Source organism: Rhineura floridana, chromosome 6, assembly GCF_030035675.1.
Source record: "Rhineura floridana isolate rRhiFlo1 chromosome 6, rRhiFlo1.hap2, whole genome shotgun sequence".
Lineage (NCBI taxonomy): Eukaryota > Metazoa > Chordata > Lepidosauria > Squamata > Rhineuridae > Rhineura > Rhineura floridana.
In genome coordinates this window covers 100,408,776-100,433,978 of record NC_084485.1, presented here as the reverse complement: position 1 = coordinate 100,433,978, position 25,203 = coordinate 100,408,776, and the positions used below count along the sequence as shown (strand labels likewise).

Below are 25,203 nucleotides of genomic sequence, written 5' to 3'. Positions count from 1 at the left end.
AAAATGCACTCACCAGCCTTGCATTTTGGTTGAAACTGCCCCTCCCCGCTCGGTTAAAGGAAGTCAGCAAAACAAGAAACTTTATTAAACCACTTGTAGGCAACCGTAAATGGTTGGTGCGGTACATTTAACTTGGAGGTTCACAAGTTGTACAGGTGTTGTACGAAATGGACTGGCAAGACTGGTAGCATATCTAGACATAGCAAGTGTCATGATAAACTTATAGAGGATACAGCATCACTAACAATGCAATCCTACACATGTCTACTCAGAAGTAAATCCTATTGAATTCAGTAGGGTTTACTCCCTGGTAAGTGGGTATAGGATTGCTGCTTTTATGTTTTTTGCCTTACAGCTTTTGTAGGAAAAAGGGTCTCAAATTCAGCTTTGGTGTTAATTCATTATTCATTAGATTTGTCCAAGTTCTATGCAGAAGATTGAGCCAGGTAACACATACAATAAAGAGGTAATAAACACATCCTTTTAAAAATGAAAGGACAGTTTCTGAGAATTAGAACAAAAGCTACAGCCCTTCTCCTATAGCTGCATTCAGTCTGCAGACCACCTGGCTATTTCTGGTCAATGTTGATTTGATCTATGAGAATTCTAGTGATGGATGTTGGCAATGTAGTAGCTGTTGATTTTATTGTATCAGTCAGTGGTTTCATAAATAGAACTGATCAGGGCTCTATACATGTACTTCGATATATAATTTTTCTTTATGAAGAATAGTCAGAGTGTTCTACAGACCAAATTGAGAGTTTTGAGGTTTGGTTGTTCCAATTCTCAGAAGCTGTCCTTTCATTTTCAAAATAATATATTTGGCATTTCTTTAGCTTGTGTGTGTGTCTAAATTCTGTTCTTCTTGCTAACCTTACATGACATCACAGCCTGCAAAAAGCAGGATTCAGTGTTTTACTCTTAAGATTATCAAAAGCACTGAGAGCTCATCCCTCTGACTTGTTTTGCTGATGAAAGGAATTCTGGCTTGAAAGACAGACCTAATTGTTTGAAGAGTTTCAGGGACTCATTTGAGCATTAGATATTATCATTATTATATTAAATGTATATCCCAACCTTCCTCCTAAAGGAACTACCAAATGTCATAGATGTTTATTGGACTGCATCTCCTATTATCCCTGATCATTGGCCATGGTGGCTGGGACTGATGGGAGTTGTAGTCTAACAACATCCGGAAGGCTGCAATTGCCCCACCACTAGTATAAAGTATTCAAAGCATTATCTGCAAGAGTTCTTGCATTCCAGTCCTAAATACATGTATTCGGAGATGTATCCCACTGGTTTCAAAATACATTACTTCCATGCTTATGTTCATCATAGCTCAGGGCAGGGATGGGGAACCTGTGGCCCACCAGATGTTTCTAAATCACAACTCCATCATCCCTGATCATTGGCTAGGCTGACTGAGACTTATGGGAACTGTAGTCCAACAACAACTGGAGGACACAGTTTCTCCATCTCTTACCTAAAGGAGTAATACAGAGGAAAGGGGTCTGTTGTATTTCCATCATCTCTCTTCGGTGCTAGTGAGAGTTGGGTGCACCAAAATCTGCTCATTATTAGAAGGCAAGACATTATTGTAAACCATTCTGTTAAGGGGGCTAAAAAGGCCCTTTTACGAGGACACAGTGATGAAGAACACAAGAAGAACCTTTATTTTCCATTTGGTGAGCATCTTGTTTTCTCACAGTGGACTGTCCAGATGTCTCCTGGGAGCCCACTAATAGGGTATGATGTTGTGTACCCTTTGAAACGTGGAGGTTCTGTTTAGCTATTGATAGATCCATAATAATAATGCTTTTGGCCCTCCAGAAGTTGGACACCAACTCCCATCAGCCACTATCAGCAGGGCCAGGGACTTGCAAAATCCTCTTTTAAAGCTGTCTAAGCTTAAGGGTTATCACCACATTTTCTAACAATGAATTTCATAAATATGCTTTGCATGAAAAATTGCTTCTGTTTGTCTGTCCTACAACTACTGCCAATCAATTTCAATGGGTGACTGTGAGTACTAGTGTTATGAACATAGTTCTTCCTCTTAATTTATCTCCTGTGCTGTCTCTGTCTGTCCTCTTTTGGGCAAACAATTGCCTCCATTGCTGGCCTAGCATTTCTTTTATATCACTGGCTTCTTCGATGATCCCAGTGATGGAAAAGCACTGCAAGAATTTATGGACCTATGAATAGTCCTTTTGATGTCCTATGCCTGGTCTTGTCTTCACATGCATAGGGCTTGTGAAGGACTTTGGGTCAAAATACGGAAGATCAAAAGCCTTTACTGTGGTCTATACAGTGCCTTGCAAAAGTGAACAGACCCATGACCAATGCCCATATATTACTGAATTACAAATGGTACATTGTTATTACGTTCTGTATGATATTTTATTTTGAAACACTGAAACTCAAAATCAATTATTGCAAAGTGACATTGGTTTTATGTTTGTAAGAAATGTTTGTAAGAAACATAAAAAAATGGAAACATGTTGCTTGCATAAGTATTCAACCTCCACACATTGATATTTGGTAGATCCACCTTTCGCTGCAATAACAGCTTTAAGTCTTTTGGGGTAGGTATGTACCAGCTTTGCGCACAGTGTCAGAGGGGGTTTGGCCTATTCTTCTTGGCAGATTTGCTCCAGGTCATTCAGGTTGGTTGGATGTTACTTGTGGACCAGAATTTTCAAAGAGCACCACAGATTCTCAATAGGATTGAGATCAGGACTTCGACTGGGCCACTGTAGGACAGTCACCTTTTGTTCTTGAGCTACTCCAGTGTTGTTTTGGCCTTGTGCTTGGGATCATTGTCCTGCTGAAAAGTGAATTTCCTCCCAAGCTTGTTTTTTAGTGGACTGAAGCAGTTCTCTTGCAGTATTTCCCTTTATTTCGCTCTATCAATTCTTCCTTCAGTTTTAACAAGATGCTTAGTCCCTGCTAATGATAAGCATGCCCACAGCATGCTGCTGCTACCACCATACTTCACTGTAGGGATGGTGTGTCTTGAGGCATGGGCAGTGTTAGGTTTGCGCCACACATAGTGCTTGAGTTTTGGCCAAAAAGCTCTATCTTGGTCTCATCTGACCACAAAACCTTTTCCCGTATGGCATCTGGGGCACTCTCATGCTTTCTGGCAAACTCTAGACGTGCTTTCAGATAGTACTTTTTGAGTAATGGCTTCTTTCTTGCCACCCTTCTATACAGGCCAGTGTTATGCAGAGCTCTTGATATAGTTGACTGGTACACCATTACTCCGCTCCCAGCCACTCAACTCTGTGGCTTCTAAGAAATGATTGTTGGCCTCTCTGTGTCTCCTCTCACAAATCTCCTTCTGGTTTGAGCGCTGAGTGTTGAGGGACAGCCTTTTTCTTGGCAGTGCCTGGGTGGTGTGATGCAGCTTTCACTTCCTGATTATTGATCCAACTGTGCTCACTGGGATATCCAAACACTTGGATATTATTTTGTACCCTTTTGCTAATCTATGCATTTGTATTACGTTATCTCTCACTTCTGTAGAATGCTCTTTGGTCTTCATTTTCCTTCATATTCACAGCCTGATCAATGATCCTTTTCAACAATGGGGTTTTTATCCTGACAATGTGACAGCAACTTTAATGGTTCACAGGTGGAGACTAATGGTAAGGTAACTGTGTCCTCGCTAGGGCAGTTTCTTTCATCTGTGTAAACTGGGAGCTTCCACAACACAGGGGTTGAATACTTATGCAAGCAACATGTTTCAGTTTTTTATGTTTCTTACAAACATTTCCCAACATAAAACCAATGTCACCTTACAAAATAAAATAACATATGGAACGGAATTACAATGTACCATTTGTAATTCAGTAATAATATGAGAGCATTGGTCAGGGGTCTGATAACTTTTGCAAGGCACTGTATAGGTTATTTTCAAGTTTGCAATATAAATGTTTATTCCGTGGACAAAAGGTAATTGTTACCCTCATGTTATCAATGAAACGTTATTCTGGAGGATTCAAAAACAAATTATTTTCTGAATCATGAAGCCAAAGTGAAAATTTGTTAAGATGCACAGAGCAATCCAAACCCTAACTTATGTAAGGCTGGGAGGAGGTTTGGATTAGGCAGAAGGGTCTCTCTGCCAAGCTCTCCTGGTTCAGCTGGCTTCCTGTTGGCTGGCAGACATGAAGTAGGGAGCCAATGGAAAGCCCTCAAATAGAATATTCCAAGGGGATTAGTGGGGTTGAACCAGTCCATGACCCATTGGATCCTGAACCAGTCTCACTATCATTGTGCAATGCTGTTGGACCTGGATTGGGACCATTTGCCCTGCCCTTTCACCAAGGCTGTCATAAGCAGCAGGACTGCAGATGCGGCAGTGGTTCCGCAGTGCCCTGCCATGTGGATTGTACCCACATCTGGTAGTCATTGAGCTTGGTTGATGGCACCCTGAATAGGCTCATGTTCCTTGCCATTCCTTGGAAGCATAAGAAGTAGGAATTTCTCTGCAGGACAGAGTGAACCAAGCTCTCTGGTTGCTACTCTTTGTTTATTTTTTTTAAAGCAGACCAAAGAAAAATTGGCTGTTCTTTTATTTAATATGAAACAACACCCTAATTAATTTTTGTAGATATAGTGGAACTTTTTCTTCTAGATCTGTTCTCCCCATTCCTTCTTTCTTTCTAATTTTCTTCAGTACTCTTTTTCCTTTGCTTTTTTTTTAATAAACTCAGTTGTTAGGACATGATGCAGGTTCCTGTAAGTCAGTTGATAATCCACTCTGTCAAAGTTTTAAAATTAAGAATGTTAACAAAAAATAAATATGGAATTTGACTTGCATGTTGGATGCATATGTACAAATAAACACATACACAGGCCACGTGGTTGAATGCAGCTGACAGATTTTTTTTTATGCCATCACTGAAAGCAGCCAGCACATTGTATAACTGAATAAAAGAACTTTTCTCATTCTAGAACTGTGGCAGCTGAAGTTCGGAAGCAGATTTCAGGACAATATGGTGGATCGCCGCAACTTCTCAAGAACCTTAATATTGGGGGCAGCATTTCCCATCATACAACTGTAAGTAATTTTTAAAAATATATTTATCAGTGAATTTATCACTGTATTTGTGCGGATCACAAACTGCTTTAAGCTGGCTTTCTAAAATGTAAGAGTAAGTATGCGTGCTTGTTTATGAATTGCATTCTTCGACATGGATGCTGGATGTGTGGATACCCAAGTATAAAACCCATGAGTCTCTCCTTAAGTGTGAAAGGCATGCATGTAAAAATGAGGGCATACCTCTTTGCTGTATTTGGGTGGCAACTAGGTTTGCTCTTTTTTTTAGTATTTTAAAGGGGCATATCTGTACCCAAGGGCAAAAATTGAGAATTGGTCTTTAAAGGTAACAGGCATGTTTAGGAAATTAAGGTGCCAGCATGTATGTCTGCACAAGAGAGATTGGGTTGTGTGAATTCTTGTGCCAGATTTCGACTATGTAGTGTCAGAATCGACTGGAAGGCAGTCCATTTCCATTTCAGAGTAGCTGAGAACAGCAGCGTAACTATGGATTTTTACCCAGAGACAGCTACATATCTAAAGGCTGATCTAGCTTATAAATGCACAGTAGGATGTGAGATTTTCCTGGTTGTAGAGTTGGATACCATCCAGGATACTAAACCTACCAGGTCTAGTTCTCTTTGTGAAGACGTTAAGAGCTATGTGTAAAGAGTGGCATCCAAATTTTCCTTGTACATACACAAGGAAGCTTCCCTGAATTATTCCCTCCTCCGATTGCAGCCCCTGTGCCTATTTCTAGGCATTTCCCAAGGGTTTCCTGACCTTTAGGAGATGATTTTTGGAATGCTGGAGGGGCTGCCATCGGAAGAAGGAGCTGGTAAAAGAAGAAGAGGTTTCCTCACTCATAGTTTTGGAAGCCACTCTTAAATAGGTTAGTGCTTTGTGATTGCGAATTTAGCAATACAATACTGATGATTTAAGATATTGGAAACGTTTGTATAATTATCCCTACACAGATTTCCAGTACATCTATGTCTTTTGGATATTATTAATGTAAAATATTAAAAACAAGCAATTGATTCTTCAGTCTGGTCTGATCTAACTTTAGATGAAACAAGATTGGCTGTCAGACAGTGTTGAAGATGTATCTTTGAAACTCATTAGTGATAGCTGCATATTCAAGATAATGGAATTAGTTTCTGGAATGGTGGCAGTATCAGTTTGCTGCTTCAAATCTTCATAAAATTAACAGGAGGAAATAGCTACTGTGTATTCCTGACATTTCTCACTGAGAATTTCAGCAAGAAATATTAAGAGAGAGCCAAGGAGAATTTAGGAGAATGGAAAACAGTGATGTTAAATGCATCCCAAGCTGTTACAGGTTATAGTTCACATCTTGAATACTCCCACTGAAAAGTATTCCCACTGAAGTTGGTGGGAGGGCTGCAGCATAAGGGTTATGAGTTGCAGCTAGTTTCCTGCCCACACGGAATACCTTTAATTAGTGCGAATAGTGTTGTGTATTCATTCTCAGTTCATACAATCTATGACAGGGCAGTAACTCTAAGGAATTATCTGACTATGCAATGATGTGGAAGACTGCAAATCACCTGACAGTTAATGTAAAAGTCATGCTGAAATTAAATAAAAGGTAGTGCATTTGTTAAATCTTGTTTCATTTAAATATGAAAAGGTCAACGACTCTTACTCTTTCCTTTCATTTCTGAGACATTTCTTTGAGCTTTTGCCATTGCCCGATGGGGCACTAGAATTAGAGCAAGATTTATCAAGAGGGCTGGTAAGAATTCATTCTGCCATCTTGTGGTACTGTCTAGAAAAAATATCCACTCTCCTTCCAATACAGTTCCTCCAGATATATTGATAGAAAAACGATCAGTTGACTGAATGAGACTTTGAGACCCGGTTGCCTACTAAGTTTGCAAGCCAGATCACATCCCTAGACATTCAGCCTGTGCAGACTGAACAGTCATGAATTAATTAAATAATTAAGGTTCAAAGCCTGTACTCAGATTAAATTGGGATGTAAAAAGAAGTCAGAATCACAGGGCATAAGGTAACTGTCAGGCAAACTGATTCTATAGTATTCATTGATAAAAAGATTTACTTCTGGTGCCATTCTAAATTCATTTATCTTAGTTCTCTGCAATTTGGTGTTTTAAGACCCAGTTCAAACACTGAGCAAGACATCTGATATAGTGCGAGATGTATATGCTGATCGTTGCTTGTTTGAATGTGTCTGCACAATAAGCCTCCCATCTTCCTGCACATATCTTCAAACATCATGTGCCTTCAAATAAACAATTATCTCTTAATGATCATCTGGTCTACTACTAGGAGAAATGGATTTCTTGTATATACTGTGCTTGCATCGGTTGTGAGATCGTCCTCTTGAGAAAAAGAGTAGTTGGCAGAAGGTTATTGGCAGAAGCAGGAATGGTATCTAGATTTCTGGGCTTGCAACATAGTAGACAAATATGTATTTGGATATTTCCTGATTGAGATCAACTTTGCTAAGTCTCTTTGCTTGTGCACAAGTCTAGTGCAACATTTGTAAATAGTCATAATTTTTGTAAATGAAATCAGAGCATAACTGCTCCTGTTTGATAAGATGCTCCAGTTGAAAATGTATGGGGCTTTCATGGGTCAGTGATAAATGGTTCGCCAGGCACAGAAGGGCCCACTCCTTGCTTAAAAAGAAATAGAAATTAGTTTTTCATCTGGCACCATTACCCTAACATAACTGGCTGTGTAAATTCACCCTGATAGTGAATGTGTGTACTGAGACTCTCTAAACAAAATGTTAGGTTGCATGTTGTTGCATGCTGTCCAACAGTGTATAGTCTGAATACTCTCCAGTCCATTCCGTGAAGCTCATGTAATAATAATCCTGCATATTTAAAATACTGCACACCTCCAAAGAAGAGTGAACAGCATGTCACGATCACTGATGTATCCTTGCAATAAAATTTATTTATTTATTTAGGATATTTGTAGATGGTCCTTCATAATTCCACCGCCAGCTTTATGATTTACAGCCTACTTCTTAAAAACAAGTAAACCAACCTTCCGCAACCTGGAACCCTCCAGATGTTTTGGCCTCCCAACTCGCATTAGCCCCAGCTGACATGGTCAATGGTAAGGGATGATGGGAGTGGTAGCCCCAAATGTCTGGAGGGACCCAGATGGGGGAAGGCTCGTGTAAACAGTAAAACATTAAAACAGACCCCCAAAGTAGAGTGGAATGTTCACAAAAATGGCTAATGCTTAATAAAATATACAGTTATTAAAATGCCTGAGAAAATAGAAACATCTTCATCTGGTGCCTAAAAGATAATAAGATGGGCACCAAGAGGAGGGCATTTCACAACTGAGACAGCATGTATGAAAACCGGCTTGCTTATCGGTTAGTTGCCTTATCTCTGATGATGCGTGTACCCAGAGAAGAAGGGCTTCAGTGGAAGACATAAATTGGAGCAGATTCTGAATAATGCTAACATGCCTGTTCTATCTGTCACTTTTAAACAGAAATTCCCAAATCTCCCAACCCTCATCTACATAATCTTCTACCCCAGGCTTCTTTCGTCTGCTTTCTACCACCTACCTCTAGCCACTTTTTGTGCATCCATTCTGCTGTCCATTGCATTCATTAATGTTGTCCCAGCACCTTATGCTATCTGAGGATATCTGGCATAGGCCTGCAGTGTAATCAATTTCTATCCTGCAGGGGAGGTGGGATGCATATGTGGCTCGTTCTTTTAAAGGGCAAAAGGGAGAAGAAGATTGCTGTTACCAGGAAACTGCAGTGGATGGCAATTCGTGTTGTCACGCTGTCATACTTTAAGGGATAGGGCACTGGGATAGTGTCAGTCCAAAAGGTAAGGTGCAGCCCACTTACAAGGAGGCAGTTGTTGCTTGCCATTGATGAGCAAGTATGTGCAGCATGGTATGGCTGAAACAATGCATGTTACTGCATTGTAAACATTAGCTGTGGTACACTATCTATATTTCTGCTAAGTGACCAGAAAAAAAATCTGCTCTGCTTTAGTGCTTTCAACAACAGCTCGATCTACCGAAATGAGCAGGTAAAACTTTATATGCCATGGGTATAAACATAATCAGCTGTGAATCTTTGCAGGTTGAGCTGCTTTTAATGAATGATAATGCCTTTAATAAACGATAATGCTTTTAAAGGCACAGCCAGAATGGCTGGTTGAAACGTTGGCAGCCCTGTTTGCAAATGAGCTGGCAACACAGAGAGTGTTGGGGATCTTGAAAGACTGAACACTTCCCCAAATCTAGCACAATCATTTAACAATAATTAGTATTGGAATAGGTGAAATAGCACAATAATTGCAGGAACACACATAACTGAAGATTGGCAAGCTTCAGTGTAGTTGAGAGCTCTGTGCAGCAGAAGAACAACAAAATTTTTTCATTGTTACTTCTGTTTTTGCTCTACATAAAATGATAGAGAAGGAACTGCATTTTTGTTAATGACACATGAGTTTCCAATTTTCATTTTCCTCATATTGCTACATGTTTTTCTGTTTGTTTGCAAGGATGCCTATTCACAAGTATATAAATAGATCTAAGTTTAAAGGCATAAGAGCAGAGCCAACAAATAATATCTGGCAACTTTATGGAGATCTTGCAATGACTTTAATCCTGCTGGCTGCCATGATGATAATATTAAAAGAGGAAAAAATTACTGTTTTATTGAAACTTTGGTGAAAAAATTTAAGTCATGTAAAAAAATGAAAACCTTTATTTCGGTTTTCATGAACTTTTCTTGAATATTCCTTCCCTTTTTAACAAGAGAGAGGGGGAGAAAAGAAGGGTTAGGAAGAATGATTTTTGTACTAACAGGTTAAAAAGAAGAAAATTGTGTTTGGAAGCTAAAAAGGATAATACTTTTCATATTTAGAAATCAGAGTAAAGTGTTAGAATTTTTCCTGCTGGAAAATGTGGCTTAATAATTCTCACCAAGATGGTATTCCTGTGTCAGGGCTGTACTACTACAGATTTTAGGTGGTGGTAGGATTGGATCTGATGGAATGCTCTTCCTTATGAAACATTTCTCCATGTTGAAAACTTGAAAGTCATGGAGAGAGCTTCTTTCTGACATGCTGGTTTCCAGGTTTTGTGGGACAGCATTCCATCATGTGAACCTCTAACTGTAGTGTGAAGTGGTACAGGCCATACACAGGTTTCTGATCTTAATGAGAACTAGACGTTAATGCAGCACACCTTTTTTCGGAGTACTCCATAGAGTTTATTTCTGGGCAAGCATGCATAGAATTGGGCTGCATGATAGCTATATCTCATGACCTATTACATTCAATGGAGTTTTTGATGAGACTATGCAAGACCTAACTTTGCATGTGCCTAATAATAATAATAATAATAATAATAAATATTTATATACTACCTTTCCTCCAAGGAGCTGAAAGTGGTGTACATGGTTTTCCTCTCTCCATTTTATCCTCAAAACAACCCTGTGAGGTAGGTTAGGCTGAGAGGCAGTGATTGGCCCAAGGTCACCCAGTGAGCTTCATGGATGAGTGGGGATTTGAACCCAAGTCCCAGTCCAACTCTCTAACTACTACACCACACTGGCTCTTTTAAGTGGAGGACTGACTAATGTTATATCTATTCTGTTCTCTTACACGCTAATTAAACTTTGGTAGGTTTGCCAGTTGAGTGGGAGTGAGGGGAACAGCCTGTCTTTCTCTTGTGCTTTTAATAGTAGCTTCATGTGCAGAAATCTGCAGGCAAAGCTTTTCACAGCATACAGATAAGTATTGTTGCCTGACAATGTCTTCCATATCGCCTTGCTGATAAAGGCAAAGCTACAGTGACTGGCTGAAAAATTGACAACCCTTTTTTGGTGCTATACACATACTGCAATTCCTTGCTCTAATGTTTAGGGGGTTATGCTTCCTCTTTGTACTGAAAAGGAAGAGGCAGAAGAGAGAACAGAGATAAAAGCTCTCACATTAGTAAAGAATGTTGTCTGTTGTGTGTAATTGGTCTCTTTAATGGAAGATTTCCAGTGTTATCTTTTTTGTTTGTGGCAGGGCTCCTTTGCCCTTAACAGCCGCACTGAAAATAGAAATTGAGCATTACCATTGTATTGCCATTACAGGGAAAGCTCCACCTGGTGAATTTCTGCCTGTTGTACATCTGTTAAAGGCATAGACACACTGTTTTAAAAAAAGAAAAGAAAAAGGTATCAGCATTACTATGAAAGTGTTTAAAAGGCCCTAATCAGAACTAGATCTTTTAGCACCGATGTAAAATGGTTTTATTGCTCACCTTAGACGCATCTGAATAGGATAGCTATAGTATAAAAGCAAACTTGCTTCTTATGAGTACACCTTGAGCAGCATTTTGTATAATCATTCTGAACAGTGCTGAAAGATAAGTCAATATATGATGTAACCAATCTACATATTTAATCTAGGCAGTTTAGCTACATCTTCATTGTATGTGCATTGTATAAAACAGGTCAGTTAAGTTCACCTTTAGGTAAGCATCCTCATTCCTGAGGTACTGGAGAAAAATGTCGTCAATAACAGGCACATTTTCCTTTCTCCATACTAAGTTTCCTTCCAGCTTCAACAGCAGGTATTTCCTCCACGGCTGCCTGCCTCTGTGCCTTGCTTGACATTTCACGTTCCGGGGGGGGGGGGAAGCTCCAGAATTTTGGAAGTGTGACAACTTTTTCTCATCAGCGTTGGATTCTCAGAAACAAAATTAAAGTGCTCTGTGATCACAGTGAATTGGAGTCTTTTAGGTTCTGATCCATGCTTCCTTGACTTGTTCAGTTGGCAGACTCCTGATAAGTCCAGAGACGATGATAACTGGTTACATTTTTATTCCATGCTATCTCCCATGTTTTACCATCCAGACAGTGAATGGTGCAGAATCATCTAGTGTGTGTCATGGACATGTGGGGATGCAAACCTGAGCTTTCTCTTCTGTTGAGCTTCAACACTCTGTCTCAGTCTTTCCCAACCTGGACTTCAGCTGTTATCATCCCCAGTCAACACGGTCAGTGGGCTGAGTTGATGAGAGTTGCAGTCTGAAAATCTGGGGCACCAGATTGGGGAATCCTGCTCTGTCTGCCACTTGCCTGGTTCTATTGCTGTCCTCCTTTCAGAAATGCATATGGAGATGTGAAGAAACAGTTTCAACATCCTGGGCTGAAATTTTCTAACATTATTGTCTGATGGTGAATCGGTGGCTTTTAGTTTTGTGGTGGTTTTTGGCTCTTTCTATGTGTGAAATGATTTGTTGTTGTTGTTGTTGTTATGTGCCTCCAAGTCTACTACAACTTATGGCGACCCTATGAATCAGCGACCTCCAAGAGCATCTGTCATGAACCACCCTGTTCAGATCTTGTAAGTTCAGGTCTGTGGCTTCCTTTATGGAATCAATCCATCGCTTGTTTGGCCTTCCTCTTTTTCTACTCCCTTCTGTTTTTCCCAGCATTATGGTCTTTTCTAGTGAATCATGTCTTCTCGTTATGTGTCCAAAGTATGATAACCTCAGTTTCAACATTTTAGCTTCTCGTGATAGTTGTTGTTTAATTTGTTCTAACACCCAATTATTTGTCTTTTTTGCAGTCCATGGTATGCGCAAAGCTCTCCTCCAGCACCACATTTCAAATAAGTTGATTTTTCTCTTATCCGCTTTTTTTACTGTCCAACTTTCACATCCATACATAGAAATCAGGAATACCATGGTCTGAATGATCCTGACTTTGGTGTTCAGTGATACATCTTTGCATTTGAGGACCTTTTCTAGTTCTGTCATAGCCGCCCTCCCCAGCCTAGCCTTCTTCTGATTTCTTGACTATTGTCTCCATTTTGGTTAATGACTGTGCCAAGGTATTGATAATCCTTGACAAGTTCAGTGTCTTCATTGTCAACTGTAAAGTTGTATAAATCTTCTGTTGTCATTACTTTAGTCTTCTTGACGTTCAGCTGTAGTCCTGCTTTTGTGCTTTCCTCTTTAACTTTCATCAGCATTTGTTCCAAATCATTAATGAAATTATTTGTTTTTTCTTCTTGGGTTGTATTGTTTATATTGTTTAGGATTATAATGTTGAATTTTACTGTATTTATTATATTTTAATCTGTATGTTGCGTAAGTTAATTTTTTTGAGGAAACTAATAAATATAAAGTTGCACACTCTACTTACCCTCTTTACCTGTCCTACTGTTTTAGTGCAAGCAAGGCCAGGGCTTCAGTGGAAGAACCTAGATGCTGTTATTGCTCTTTAGAAAAATGTAATGTAATGTAGCACCTGAGAATGTATGTCTTTAAGAACAAATTATTTCTATTAAAGGCCGTGAATTCTAGAGCCTGCCATTTGGTGGGAAAATGGATATTTGTCAAGTTACATTTACCATATTCCCCCATTGTCATTTTGTTTTGTTTTTCTTAGAAACAGCCTGAGGTACATGGTGTTCTTGGCATCATTTATGAAAGCACCAGGAAATCCCACTACACCTACGAACATTCTCCTGTATATTAGAAATGGTTGTTAACGTTTTCTCCTGTGTTTTTCTCACAGCTCCACTGAATGGATTGCATATGGTGTAGTTCTTACCAGTTGCCAATTTCCTTTCTTGACAGTAACTCCTGTGTCTTTACCAGGGAGAGATTTAAGGGTACATCTTTTCCCAATTGGAAGCAAAACCTGCATATCTTAAATTTATCTCTGTTATGCTGATAATACAGATATGGGTCTTCTTCAGTCCTTCGCTACACAATCACTCAAACATCTGAAATATGGTTTGCCTGCGGGGTTAAATTTACTGTCTGTCTTGGCTACTTAAGGACCTTTTCTGTCTTAGAATATAGTAGAGCAGACTTTGATCTGCTTTACCTAATGCCTTAGATTTTTCTCTCTCTGCCCCGTGCTTGGTAGTACAAATACTATTTTATTGATTGAGCCAAGTAGGTCAAGCACCCATTTTAGTTGATTTTCCTTGACTGGCATGTTTGCTATTGTTCTTTTATAGAGAATGAAACATGATTTAAAGGATTCGATAGCCATTGGTAAATATAAAGATTTTAACTCCTAGTCTCTGTTCTGGTTCTGTGTCAGTACAGGACTTTTGTATGTGCAAGCACACACATATGTACTTTCACAATTAGCTGTTTAATCCCTGGCATCTCCAGTTAAAGGGTATGTGGTTGCAGAGTGAGGAAAGACTTTTTCCTGACGCTTTAGAGACCTGCTGGCATTTAGCGTAGTGGGCTAAAATGGAGACTCTTGGCCGAATTCTGTTTCAGACAGTTCCTCATGTTCATATATACTGTTTAAAGATATTTACATTTTTGATGACATATATATTTTTAATATGATATTATACACCACGAGAGTGGCTGTATACAATAGCCAGCGTGGGTTTTTCACATTCCACAATGTTAAATTGAAAATACACCCCATACCATTCTGATGCTTCCCATAAGCTCATGTCAAAACAAAACCTTACAAAACTTATAGTTCTGAACTCAGAAACGCTTGCTCTAACCCTCTAAATTTTCATGGCGATACACAAAACAGAGAGAATCAAGAGTTCAAAGTCTAAAAAGAGAGAGAAAAACCCCAGAGCCCTTTTGGACTTTTTTCTCTGAGAGTTCTCATAATCTGTTGAAATTCATTAAAAATCAGCCATATTCACAGAGTACCTGCAATACTAATACTGACCTTGCCCCATACTCTGACCTTCATCTTCTGCAGTTTAAAAGTTAAAAAAATGCCTGGCTGATTTTTAATTAATTTAATAAATTTTGGCTGGCAACCTATGATAACGCGGGGCATGCTCAGTAAGAACCAACTGTCAGAATTCTAAAAGCCAGACTCACAGCTGTTTGGCTTGCCAAATCAGGGGGCCACACCTACACCAGACTTTGATTTCACTTGAGACAGTCATGGCTTCTCTCAGAGAATCCTGGTAAGTGTGGTTTGTGAAGGGTGCTGAGAGGAGACTCCTGTTCCACTGAGAAAGCTCCAGTGGCCAGACTGGTTTAACAGTCAGCCACTCTGATTGAAGGTCTGTGAGGGGAACAGGGCGTCTCCTAGCAACTCTGGACATATACACAAGATTAAGGCTGCAATCCTGTTAATAAATCCAGTTGAACTCAATGAGGCTTACACATATAGAAGTTTACACTGTATGGCAATATTTTGTATTAGATTAGCCAGTTTCTTTAAATGTGTTACAAGCTGATAGTCATTGCACAATTCTGTTAGGAATGGACATGCAGAATAAAAGTAAATTAAAATAGAATGCAGAACATTTTTTCCCTACTCATATTAGAGCATTTGAGATGCACTTAGAACAAAGGCTCTTAAAACTAGGCTTGTTCTTTTGATCACTTGCAGCATATTTGGTCCTGTCTTGACAAAATAGCTCGTGCATCAAATTCCAAGACACTTTAAAAATGAAATGGCACTAGGAAATACAACAGTGTTGTATGGATGGAATAACAGATAGACATGCTTAGCTAACACATTGCTCATGTTGTAGCAGGTGATATTGCAGAGATGCAGGTAGGAGGGCAAATAGAAACAAGCGTTGGCTGGCTGAGAGAAGCACTAAAATACCGCAAAATACTGTGTTTGACATCCAGGGAAGGACAAAGTCGATAGGAAGCGGAGTTTTATTTTCAAGCTAGAAAGGGGACATAACAGTGAAGAATAACAGAGCCTTAAAGACAAAACGCTTGAGTGTCCTTGTAACGGTCCAGTTATAAACATTTGAGATAGGGTTTTATAATACAAGCACTGACAACTTTAACTCCACCTGTGCCCTCTCACCAGCAGAGCAGGCTGAAGGGTAATGGTTTATATAAACTCAATCTATCAAACTGGTATCTTACTTTAGTTAAGGGCTGTGTGCACATTTATATAGATATAATGAATGTATATCTTTAGGATGGCTATTCCCTTATAAGAGATGTGATCTACTGAAGAAGGCAGAATATTTATTTATTACTGGAAATGCCGAAGGCATTATAGTAATAATTTGTGGCTCTTTGTTGTGGGGGTGGTGCTGATGGAACTATTTCCCAGCTATTTTAATACAGCTATAGAAAATCATACTATTAAACGTGGCCTTGCACTGTTGCCAGTAGTTGGTGTAGTGTGGTAGAGTAAATCTGGTGCTCCCACTGGTGCGCCCACACAGTCCTGACCTTGCCACTGCCCCAGCCAGGTAAGCTGTATTGATGTTGGTGTCAGGAGAGTGACTCCATGGCTGTGCCTCACCAGACCGGCCACTGTTGCTTGTTGCCTAATACATCTGTAGAAAAAGTAAGCTGAAGTCAGTTGCGAGTTAAAGTTCAACATGATCTTGACTGTCAGCTTGACCTCCAGTGCTAGATTATTGTACAGTTGTATTTGATACAACTGCCCCTTTTCTTCAAAGTATTTTACAATCCTATACTTGTCTGCTTTGAAGCAAGTACTATTTAGTTCAGTAAGACTTACTGCCAGGTAAGCAGGTGTAGGATTTCAGCCTTAGGAGCTTAGCAGATTTCCAAACTTGATGGCCATTGCTTCTGTATTTTACAGTTCTTCTTCTTCACCTTGTAGTGACTACACCTTGACTAGTTAATTTTACTATTGCATTCATAAATACAACAGTACAAAGAGTTCCAACTAATCCAGTTTCTCCCTAGAGATGTTATGCAGAAAAACTTTCTGACATTTAAACCAGAAAGGAGAGTTAAGCTTTCTAGGCTCCAATGTTAAGCCTACATTGTGTTTAAACTTATAATTAAAACAGAGTTGTGTCCTGCTCTTTGTAATATAAGGTGTTTACTGGGATTCAAGCTGATAGAGCTGCATGAGGCTTTGCAGCATTTTATGACAGAGTGACTAAACCTGTGGCTTACCAATTTGCCTAATTGTAGCCAGTGCGGTGTAGTGGTTAGAGTGTTGGACTACGACCTGGGAGATCAGGGTTCAAATCCCCACACAGCCATGAAGCTCACTGGGTGACCTTGGGCCAGTCACTGCCTCTCAGCCTCAGAGGAAGGCAATGGTAAACTCCCTCTGAATACTGTTTACCATGAAAACCCTATTCATAAGGTCGCCATAAGTTGGAATTGACTTGAAAGCAGTCCATTTCATTTTCATACTGGCAAGCTGGCACCTCCCCCCCCCCATGATTCCTGAAACTTTCTTGAGTTGGGCTGGAATGTTTAACCATGTACTGGCGTCATATGGTTAGAAACTCTAAGCATTTAATGGTATTGCACAAAATTAAAACAAAAATTGGTTGAAACATCCCTATAAATAGCAATATGTGTGTTTAAAACTGTTGTGCTGTGTGTAGTTGTGTTGCTTAATTTTGTTTAAAAGCGGCACCAAAGCAGCAGAGAGTAACAGCAGATGTTGAAATGCGAGTATGCCAGCATGTGCGTGCATTTGCCTTAGAAAGCAGGCTTTTACACTGCATCAGCATCACTGAGACTTGAGACTCAGTAAAATAAGAAAAGCTACTTTATTTAGAGAAATACATAGTAGATAGAAAAGGCATACCTAGTTCTAACTAACTAGCTAAGTTGGAGGCGTAACGCCCAGGTGTGGCAGGGATTAGCCTCATGCTTGGAGAGAGCAGAGACAAAGGGAGTCTCCTCTCTCCTGGTCAGCCGGAGAACAAAGGAATGGAAAGGGCAGAAGGAGGAGGGGCAGGTAAGCTTCCCTAAACGCGTCACAGTCCAGTGACAGAAGGAAGTCAGTCAGAGCATCACAGGTAAAATGTAAACAAAGCCTATCCATCTGGAGGACCCTAGCTCTATCTTCCTTCTGGAGCTTAAACAAAAGAACAAAACAGGAGTTGCTCTTGCCCCACTTCCAACAAAAACAGCATCTTACTTGCAAAATAACAAGCTACTCTACACTCTCCATAGCAAGGATCATAATGATGTCCAAACTTTGATCCTACTTGAATAATATTTGTAAAGATAAAATGTTGTTGCTGTGCCTATCGCTGATCACAAAGACCAGAAATAGTTAGACATAATTGATGCTATAACTGTTTCCCATGATCTATTGACAGAATAGTTTTTAAAAATGGGTATTGTTGGAGTCACATGACAAAGCAGCGACTAATGTCAAAGAATGAATTAAAGGACAGAACTATTAAGATGAAGAAATTTACAGTTATAGTAATCTAAGTCCTACTTAGAGATGTGAAATTTCCAGAAATTTTGAAGCCATGGAAAAAACCTTTTTTTCTGTTTTTCCCCCCAGAAAAAATGTAAATTTTTGGAAAAAATTGAAAAAGGCAATATTAGCACTTTTTACAGATTGAAAGTCACTTTGTTACTTCAGGAACATAAAATGTAATTATGTACAAGTTGGTTTGGCATAAAATTATCACATTTGGTATATTAAAAGTACATTTTATTCAAACAATTATTACAAATTGATTTACTTTTTAAAATTTTTACATTTTTTGTAACAAATGGATCTACAAGATCCTGACCGTAAGGAACACCTGAACTGGAAGGAACTAATTAATTTAAGAAATTTAGCATTGAATTCAATGATAATGTCGGGCATGCTCAGTATGAACCAACTGTCAGTGTTCTAAAAGCCAGACTCACAGCTGCTGGGCTTGCCGAATCAGGGGGCCACACCCACACCAGACTTTGATTTCACTTGAGACAGTCATGGCTTCTCAGAGAATCCAGGGAAGTGTAGTTTGTGAAGGGTGCTGAGAGGAGACTCCTGTTCCACTGAGAGAGCTCCAGTGGCCAGAGTGGTTTAACAGTCAGCCACTCTGATTGAAGGTCTGTGAGGGGAACAAGGCATCTCCTAGCAACTCTCAGCACCCTTCACTAACTACACTTCCCAGGATTCTTTTGGAGAAGCCATGACTGTCTAAAGTGAAATAACAGTCTGGTGTGGATGTGGCCAGAGGCTGGTTTGGTTTAAATTTGGGTGGGAGGCTACATGTGCCTCCTGTAGAATAAACAGGTGAGGGAAACTGTGAAAAAGAATGATACTGTTCACAATGTTTTCCATCTCCTCCCCTCCCTCTCCTCCCTGCTCCTCCCCCCCAGATTCACCTATCCTAAGCTAATATCAACTGTTTTAATATAGTTGCTTCCTCCCTGCTAAAACAAGATCAGCATAGTATGTCTTGTTTCTGTTATTTGGGCTGACTGCAGGTGTTGCCACCACTAACCATATGCTCAGCGGCACATGTTACCAAAGTCTTCCAAGCTACACAGGAAGTGGATTAGACTGTGAAAGACCAAATTGTGTTTGCATTTTGACAAATCTGTAGGGCAGTACAGTATCTCAGAGAGGAGGTCAGGTCTCCTGCTCCACTGGTGCATTCACTATAGCTGCCCAGTTTCCCTGCTTTTTAGATAGAAATATCTGTTGGCTATAGGTACATTCTTAAACTGCAAGGTTTTTTGCCTATTAGTGAATTCTCTCTTATCCAGGAAAGACGCTCTTTACCTGAATTTCAATCATGCAATTGCTCTGGGATATGGGGAGGGTGAGCAGTGGCAAAGTTGGCATGATGGATACATACTGGCAGGAGCTCCACATTGGCTCTGGTCTTGAAGCTGGTCTTCCTACAATTGAGGCCCGCATTTGGAGACTTAAAGTGAAGCTCTGGCTAAAGCTACAGTTTCTTCCTGTCAGATTGGCCCCCTTGGTACTGATCGACTCATATCAATCTAACTGGCACAAGTCTATGATCAGGAAATTTGCAACTCTTGGTTTCTTGCTCCCGACCATTGCTACGATGGGATTTTCTAGAGCGTTATCAGTTATTTCCCAACGTATACTGGATATGGAGCTTCAAACCCACTTAGCATCGGCAGCATCCAGGCTTGATGTTACCTCCATCTCCAAGGGTTTTGTACCTGCGCAATATTTTACTAATCTTTCCAGTGCTAGACATAGAAAAGCATTCACACTGGCGAGATTTGACGTGCTTCCGTCAGCTCTCCTAGAGGGTAGATATCGTAGAATTCCTCAACAAGAGCGGCTATGCCCATGCGGGATGGGGGAAGTTGAAACGGCATCTCATGTGCTTCTATCTTGCCCATTTTATCATGACATTCGTTCATCAAATATAACTTCAATTACTCAATTGATCCCAGGCCAGGACCTTTTATACTATACCAGTTACCTTTTATCGGACCAGTATCCAGAAATTACTCAGTCTGTTGCAAGGTTCTGTGCCACTGCAATTATCATACGCAGAACACTTACTAGCTCTGCTGGTGTGTTTGCACTGTGCCAGCCTCTCTGTCGCCTCACCTATTCCCTTTTTCCTCCTAGTATGCCACAGCAGCGGCAGTGACGGAAGACTGGCTGAGCAGCCCCATCAACTGCTGCTGCTCTCAGCTTACCACAATTTGCCTACCTTATTGTAAAGTAGGATCCTGCATATATTCCATGCCATGCCAGCCTGAGTTTTCTTGGAAGAAGAGTGTGGTACAAATTGATAGATAAATAATATTATTTATTATTATTATTTATTAAATTTATATCCCGCCTTATGGCCAAAAGGCCCTCAAGGCGGCTTACAAAAACACGAATATAACACATCATAAAGCATAAATACAATAATGCAATTCTCAAAATTAAATAACAAATAACATTATTAAAAGAAAAGAAAAAACATTTAAATGTGTCACAATAAGAGAACCAAACACTTTATAAAAAGGCCTAGATAAAAATCTTCAATTTCCCAGCAAATAAGTAGCATTTTTATTTTTAACATGTAAATATACACAGTATATAAGTAGCCAAACAATAATAATAAACAACAAACTAATGAGAACATCTCAATAAATATACAATTAAACAATCCCCACACACTTCACAACAGTGTTTAACAAAAATATGCTATAGTCCAAATAACAGCAAAATAATAAACACATTGGCTCAAAGACCACCAGCATGTTGATAAATCATACTTTATTTTGTGAAGAACATAATTCCCCTCTCTTTTCGTAACGATGGGGTTTAAAAAAACAAAACACATTCCCTGTCACATCAGTTTATACTCATTTTAAGAGTCTGTCACATTTCTTTTCTTCCTGGCCTGTGTACTTCCTTATCTGGCTTCTATATAGTAATGTAGAGAGTCAGCGTGGTGTAGTGGTTAAGGTGTTGGACTAATCCCCACATAGCCATGAAGCTCACTGGGTGACCTTGGGCCAGTCACTGCCTCTCAGCCTCACGAAAACCCTATTCACAGGGTCGCCATAAGTCAGAATCGACTTGAAGGCAGTAAGTACATATAGTAATGTTTGTTTCACATACAATTTGAAGTCTTAGATCTTCGTAGGATTGTAGGCATTTTGCATTGCAACACTGCTATGACACACCAAATTTGTGCTTTCCCTCCAGCTTTTTAAAGCTATGGAACCTAGCAATTTACAGGGCTGGAATTCTGCTGATTATGATTATCACATGTTTTGGAGAGGGAGAGGGAGAGTGTTCTTGCCAGAGGCAATGTTTTTACATGGGAAATGTGAGGGGGAAGAGGGAAGAGAATCTACTATTTCAGATGTATAAGTTACATTGGGAATGAGAGTAAAGGCAAAAGAATCTGTCCCACAAGAAATCTATGTCACTTATCACCAATTTGAAATTAATGTCTCCATCCATTGTTTCTGGCAGGCAAGGCTAATGTGTTTCACCCTAGAACACATCAGCACTAGACACTTAAAACACTACCCTTTGTTATGTGCCTTCAAGTCGATTATGACTTATGGTGACCCTATGAATCAGCAACCTCCAGTAGCATCTGTTGTGAACCACCCCGTTCAGATCTTGTAGGTTCAGGTCTGTGGCTTCCTTTATGGAATCAATTCATCTCTTGTTTGGCCTTCCACTTTTTCTACTCCCTTCTGTTTTTCCCAGCGTTATGGTCTTTTCTAGTGAATCATGTCTTCTCATTATGTGTCCAAAGTATGATAACCTCAGTCTCATCATTTTAGCTTCTCGTGATAGTTCTTGTTTAATTTGTTCTAACACCCAATTATTTGTCTTTTTTGCAGTCCATGGTATGCGCAAAGCTCTCCTCCAACACCACATTTCAAATGCGTTGATTTTTCTAGTTCTCTCATAGCTGCCCTCCCCAGTCCTAGCTTTCTTCTGATTTCTTGACTATTGTCTCCATTTTGGTTAATGACTGTGCCAAGATATTGATATAATCCTTGACAAGTTCAGTGTCCTCATTGTCAACTTTAAACTTACATAAATCTTCTGTTGTCATTACTTTAGTCTTCTTGACGTTCAGCTGTAGTCCTGCTTTTGTGCTTTCCTCTTTAACTTTTATCAGCATTCATTTCAAATCATTACTGGTTTCTGCTAATAGTATAGTATCGTCTGCGTATCTTAAATTATTAATATTTCTCCCTCCAATTTTCACATCTCCTTCATCTTGGTCCAATCCCACTTTCTGTATGATATGTTCTGTGTATAGATTAAACAAGTAGGATGATAAAATACACCCCTGTCTCATACCCTTTCCAATGGGGAACCAGTCAGTTTCTCCGTATTCTGTCCTTGCAGTAGCCTCTTGTCCAGAGTATAGGTTGCGCATCAGAACAATCAGATGCTATGGCATCCCCATTTCTTTTACGGCATTCCATAGTTTTTCATGATCTACACTGTCAAAGGCTTTGCTGTAATCTATAAAGCCCAGGGTGATATCCTTCTGAAATTCCTTGGTCCTTTCTGTTATCCAACGTATGTTTGTGATATGATCTCGGGGGTCTCTTCCCGTTCTAAATCCAACTTGGATGCCTGGCATTTCTTGCTCCATATATGGTAAGGGCCTTTGTTGTAGAATCTTGAGCATTACTTTACTTGTGTAGGAAATTAGGGCAATAGTTTGATAATTACTGCATTCCCTGGGATCCCCTTTCTTTGGAATTGGGATGTATATTGAACACTTCCAGTCTGTGGGCCATAGTTTAGTTTTCCATATTTGTTGACAAGTTTTTGTCAACATTTGGACAGATTTGGTTTCAGTTTCCTGTAGCAACTCGATTGGTATGCCATCTGTTCCTTGTGATTTGCTTCTTCCAAGTATTTTAAGAGCAGCTTTCACCTCACCGAAAATTTCTGGTTCTTCCTCATATGGTTTCTCCATGAATGATTCTGTCATCGTTGCATCTTTTTTATAGAGTTCTTCAGTGTATTGCTTCCATCTTCCTTTTATTTCATCTTGGTCAGTCAATGTGTTTCCCTGTTGATTATTCAACATCCCTACTCTTGGTTTAAATTTCCCTTTAATTTCTCTAATTTCTCTAATCTTTTGGAATAGGGCTCTTGTTCTACCCTTTTTGTTGTCCTCTTCTATTTCTATACAATAACGTTTGTAATAGTTCTCTTTGTCCCTATGTACTAGTTGCTGTATTGTTGCATTTAGGGTTCTAACCGTGTTTCTATCTCCTTTTGCTTTTGCTTTCCTTCTGTCTTTAACCATTTCTTCAGTTTCCATTGAGGTATTTCTCTCTTTTTAACTAAAAGTACTGTCTTTTTGCATTTTCCCCTGATTATGTCTCAGACTTCAGTCCACAGTTATTCTGGTTCTCTGTCAATTAAGTTTAAAGCCTTAAATCTGTTCCTTATCTTTATATTCTTCTAGGATGTTATTTAAATTGTATTTTAGGTTATGATTGCTTTGTTGTTGTTCTTTAGCTTTACTCTGATTTTCAATATTACCAGTTCATGATGTGTACGACAGTCTGCTCCTGGTCTTGTTTTCACTGAAAGTATGGAACTTCTCCATCTTCTGCTTCTAATTATATAATCGATTTGATTCCTATTTTGACCATTTGGTGATGTCCACATGTACAGTCGTCTTTTCGGTTGCTCAAAAAGTGTGTTTGTGAGAAACAAATTATTGGCTTCACAGAATTCAATAAGTCTTTCTCTTGCTTCATTTCTGTCTCCTAAGCCCCATTTCCTCACAATTCCTAGTTCTTCTCTGTTCCCTACTTTTGCATTCTAGTCCCCCATGATTATCAGCACATCTTGTTTTGGTGTGTGATCAATGTCTTCCTGTACTTCTGCGTAAAATCTCTCCAATTCTTCTGTTTTTGCTGTTGGAGCATAGACTTGGATGATGGTTATGTTAATAGGTTCCCTGTTAAATCTCATTGATACAACTCACTCAGACCTTGCATTGTACCTCTTAATTATTTTTGCTACATCACTTCTCACTATTAAAACAACCCCGTTTCTATTTAATTTCTCATTTCCTGCATAATATATTTTGTAGTTGCCTGATTGAAAATGTCCCATTCCCGTCCATTTTAATTCACTCACACCAAGTATTGTAATGTTGATACATTCCATTTCTTGCTTGACAATTTCTAACTTTCCCTGGTTCATGCTTCTCACATTCCATGTTCCTGTTGTGTGCGTCGTACAACTCCGGACTCTCCTTTTGCATCTGTGCACATCAGCCTCTGGGCTTCCTTTCACCTTTGACCCAGCTGCGTCATTAGTCACAGTGCTACTCATACTTGTCCTTTGTTCTTCCCCAGTAGCTCAGTGAGTGCCTTCTGACCTAGGGGTCTCATCTTCCAGCACTATCTCGTGTTGCATTTTGGATACTTTGTTCATAGGGGTTTTGTGGTAAGAGGTATTCAGAGGTGGTTTACCATTGCCTTCCTCTGAGTTTGGATGCATCTTAGTCTGGTGTCTCAGCTTTGACCATTCCTCCTTGGGTGCCCCTGCTAGGAGTCTAGCCTCTTGGTCTAGACTCCTGATGGCATTGCTCTCAGCTTCTTCAACACTCTCAAACTCCCTCACCACGTTAAGGTGTGCATCCTAGAGCGGGACACTACCCTTTAAACCAATTCAAATGCCCTGATTTTACCCAAGAAACCCTAGGAACTGTAATTTGTTAAGATATACCGACAATTTTGATAGAGATTTATCAGAATTGCAGTTGTCAGGGTATTATACTGGCATTCATGGTTTTCCTTAAGAGCTCAATGTACTCTAGTTTGTTTAGGTGTCTGAATGTATTGTGTTTGGAGGTGACAAGGCAGGCTATTATGTATTCCCTGTCTATTTGTATTCAACTTTTCTTTCTCATTGTTTGCCTCCCTTCTGTTTCCCCATCCTTTGTCATCCTTGGTGTCCC

At 39.6% G+C, this 25,203-nt stretch overlaps 1 protein-coding gene across 13 annotated transcripts in view; it reads left to right on the top strand.

The window, feature by feature from the left end:
* Positions 1-25,203, top strand: part of DOCK7 (dedicator of cytokinesis 7) — a 199,652-nt gene that overhangs the window by 11,727 nt on the left and 162,722 nt on the right. For all 13 annotated transcript variants that reach the window (XR_009763566.1, XM_061633258.1, XM_061633263.1 and 10 more), the window contains exon 2: positions 4,966-5,071. Coding sequence is in view for 12 of the 13 variants with exons in the window: in XM_061633258.1 (XP_061489242.1) it covers positions 4,966-5,071 (106 nt within the window). In the remaining variant the exon portion in view is untranslated. The remainder of the gene's footprint in view (positions 1-4,965; positions 5,072-25,203) is intronic.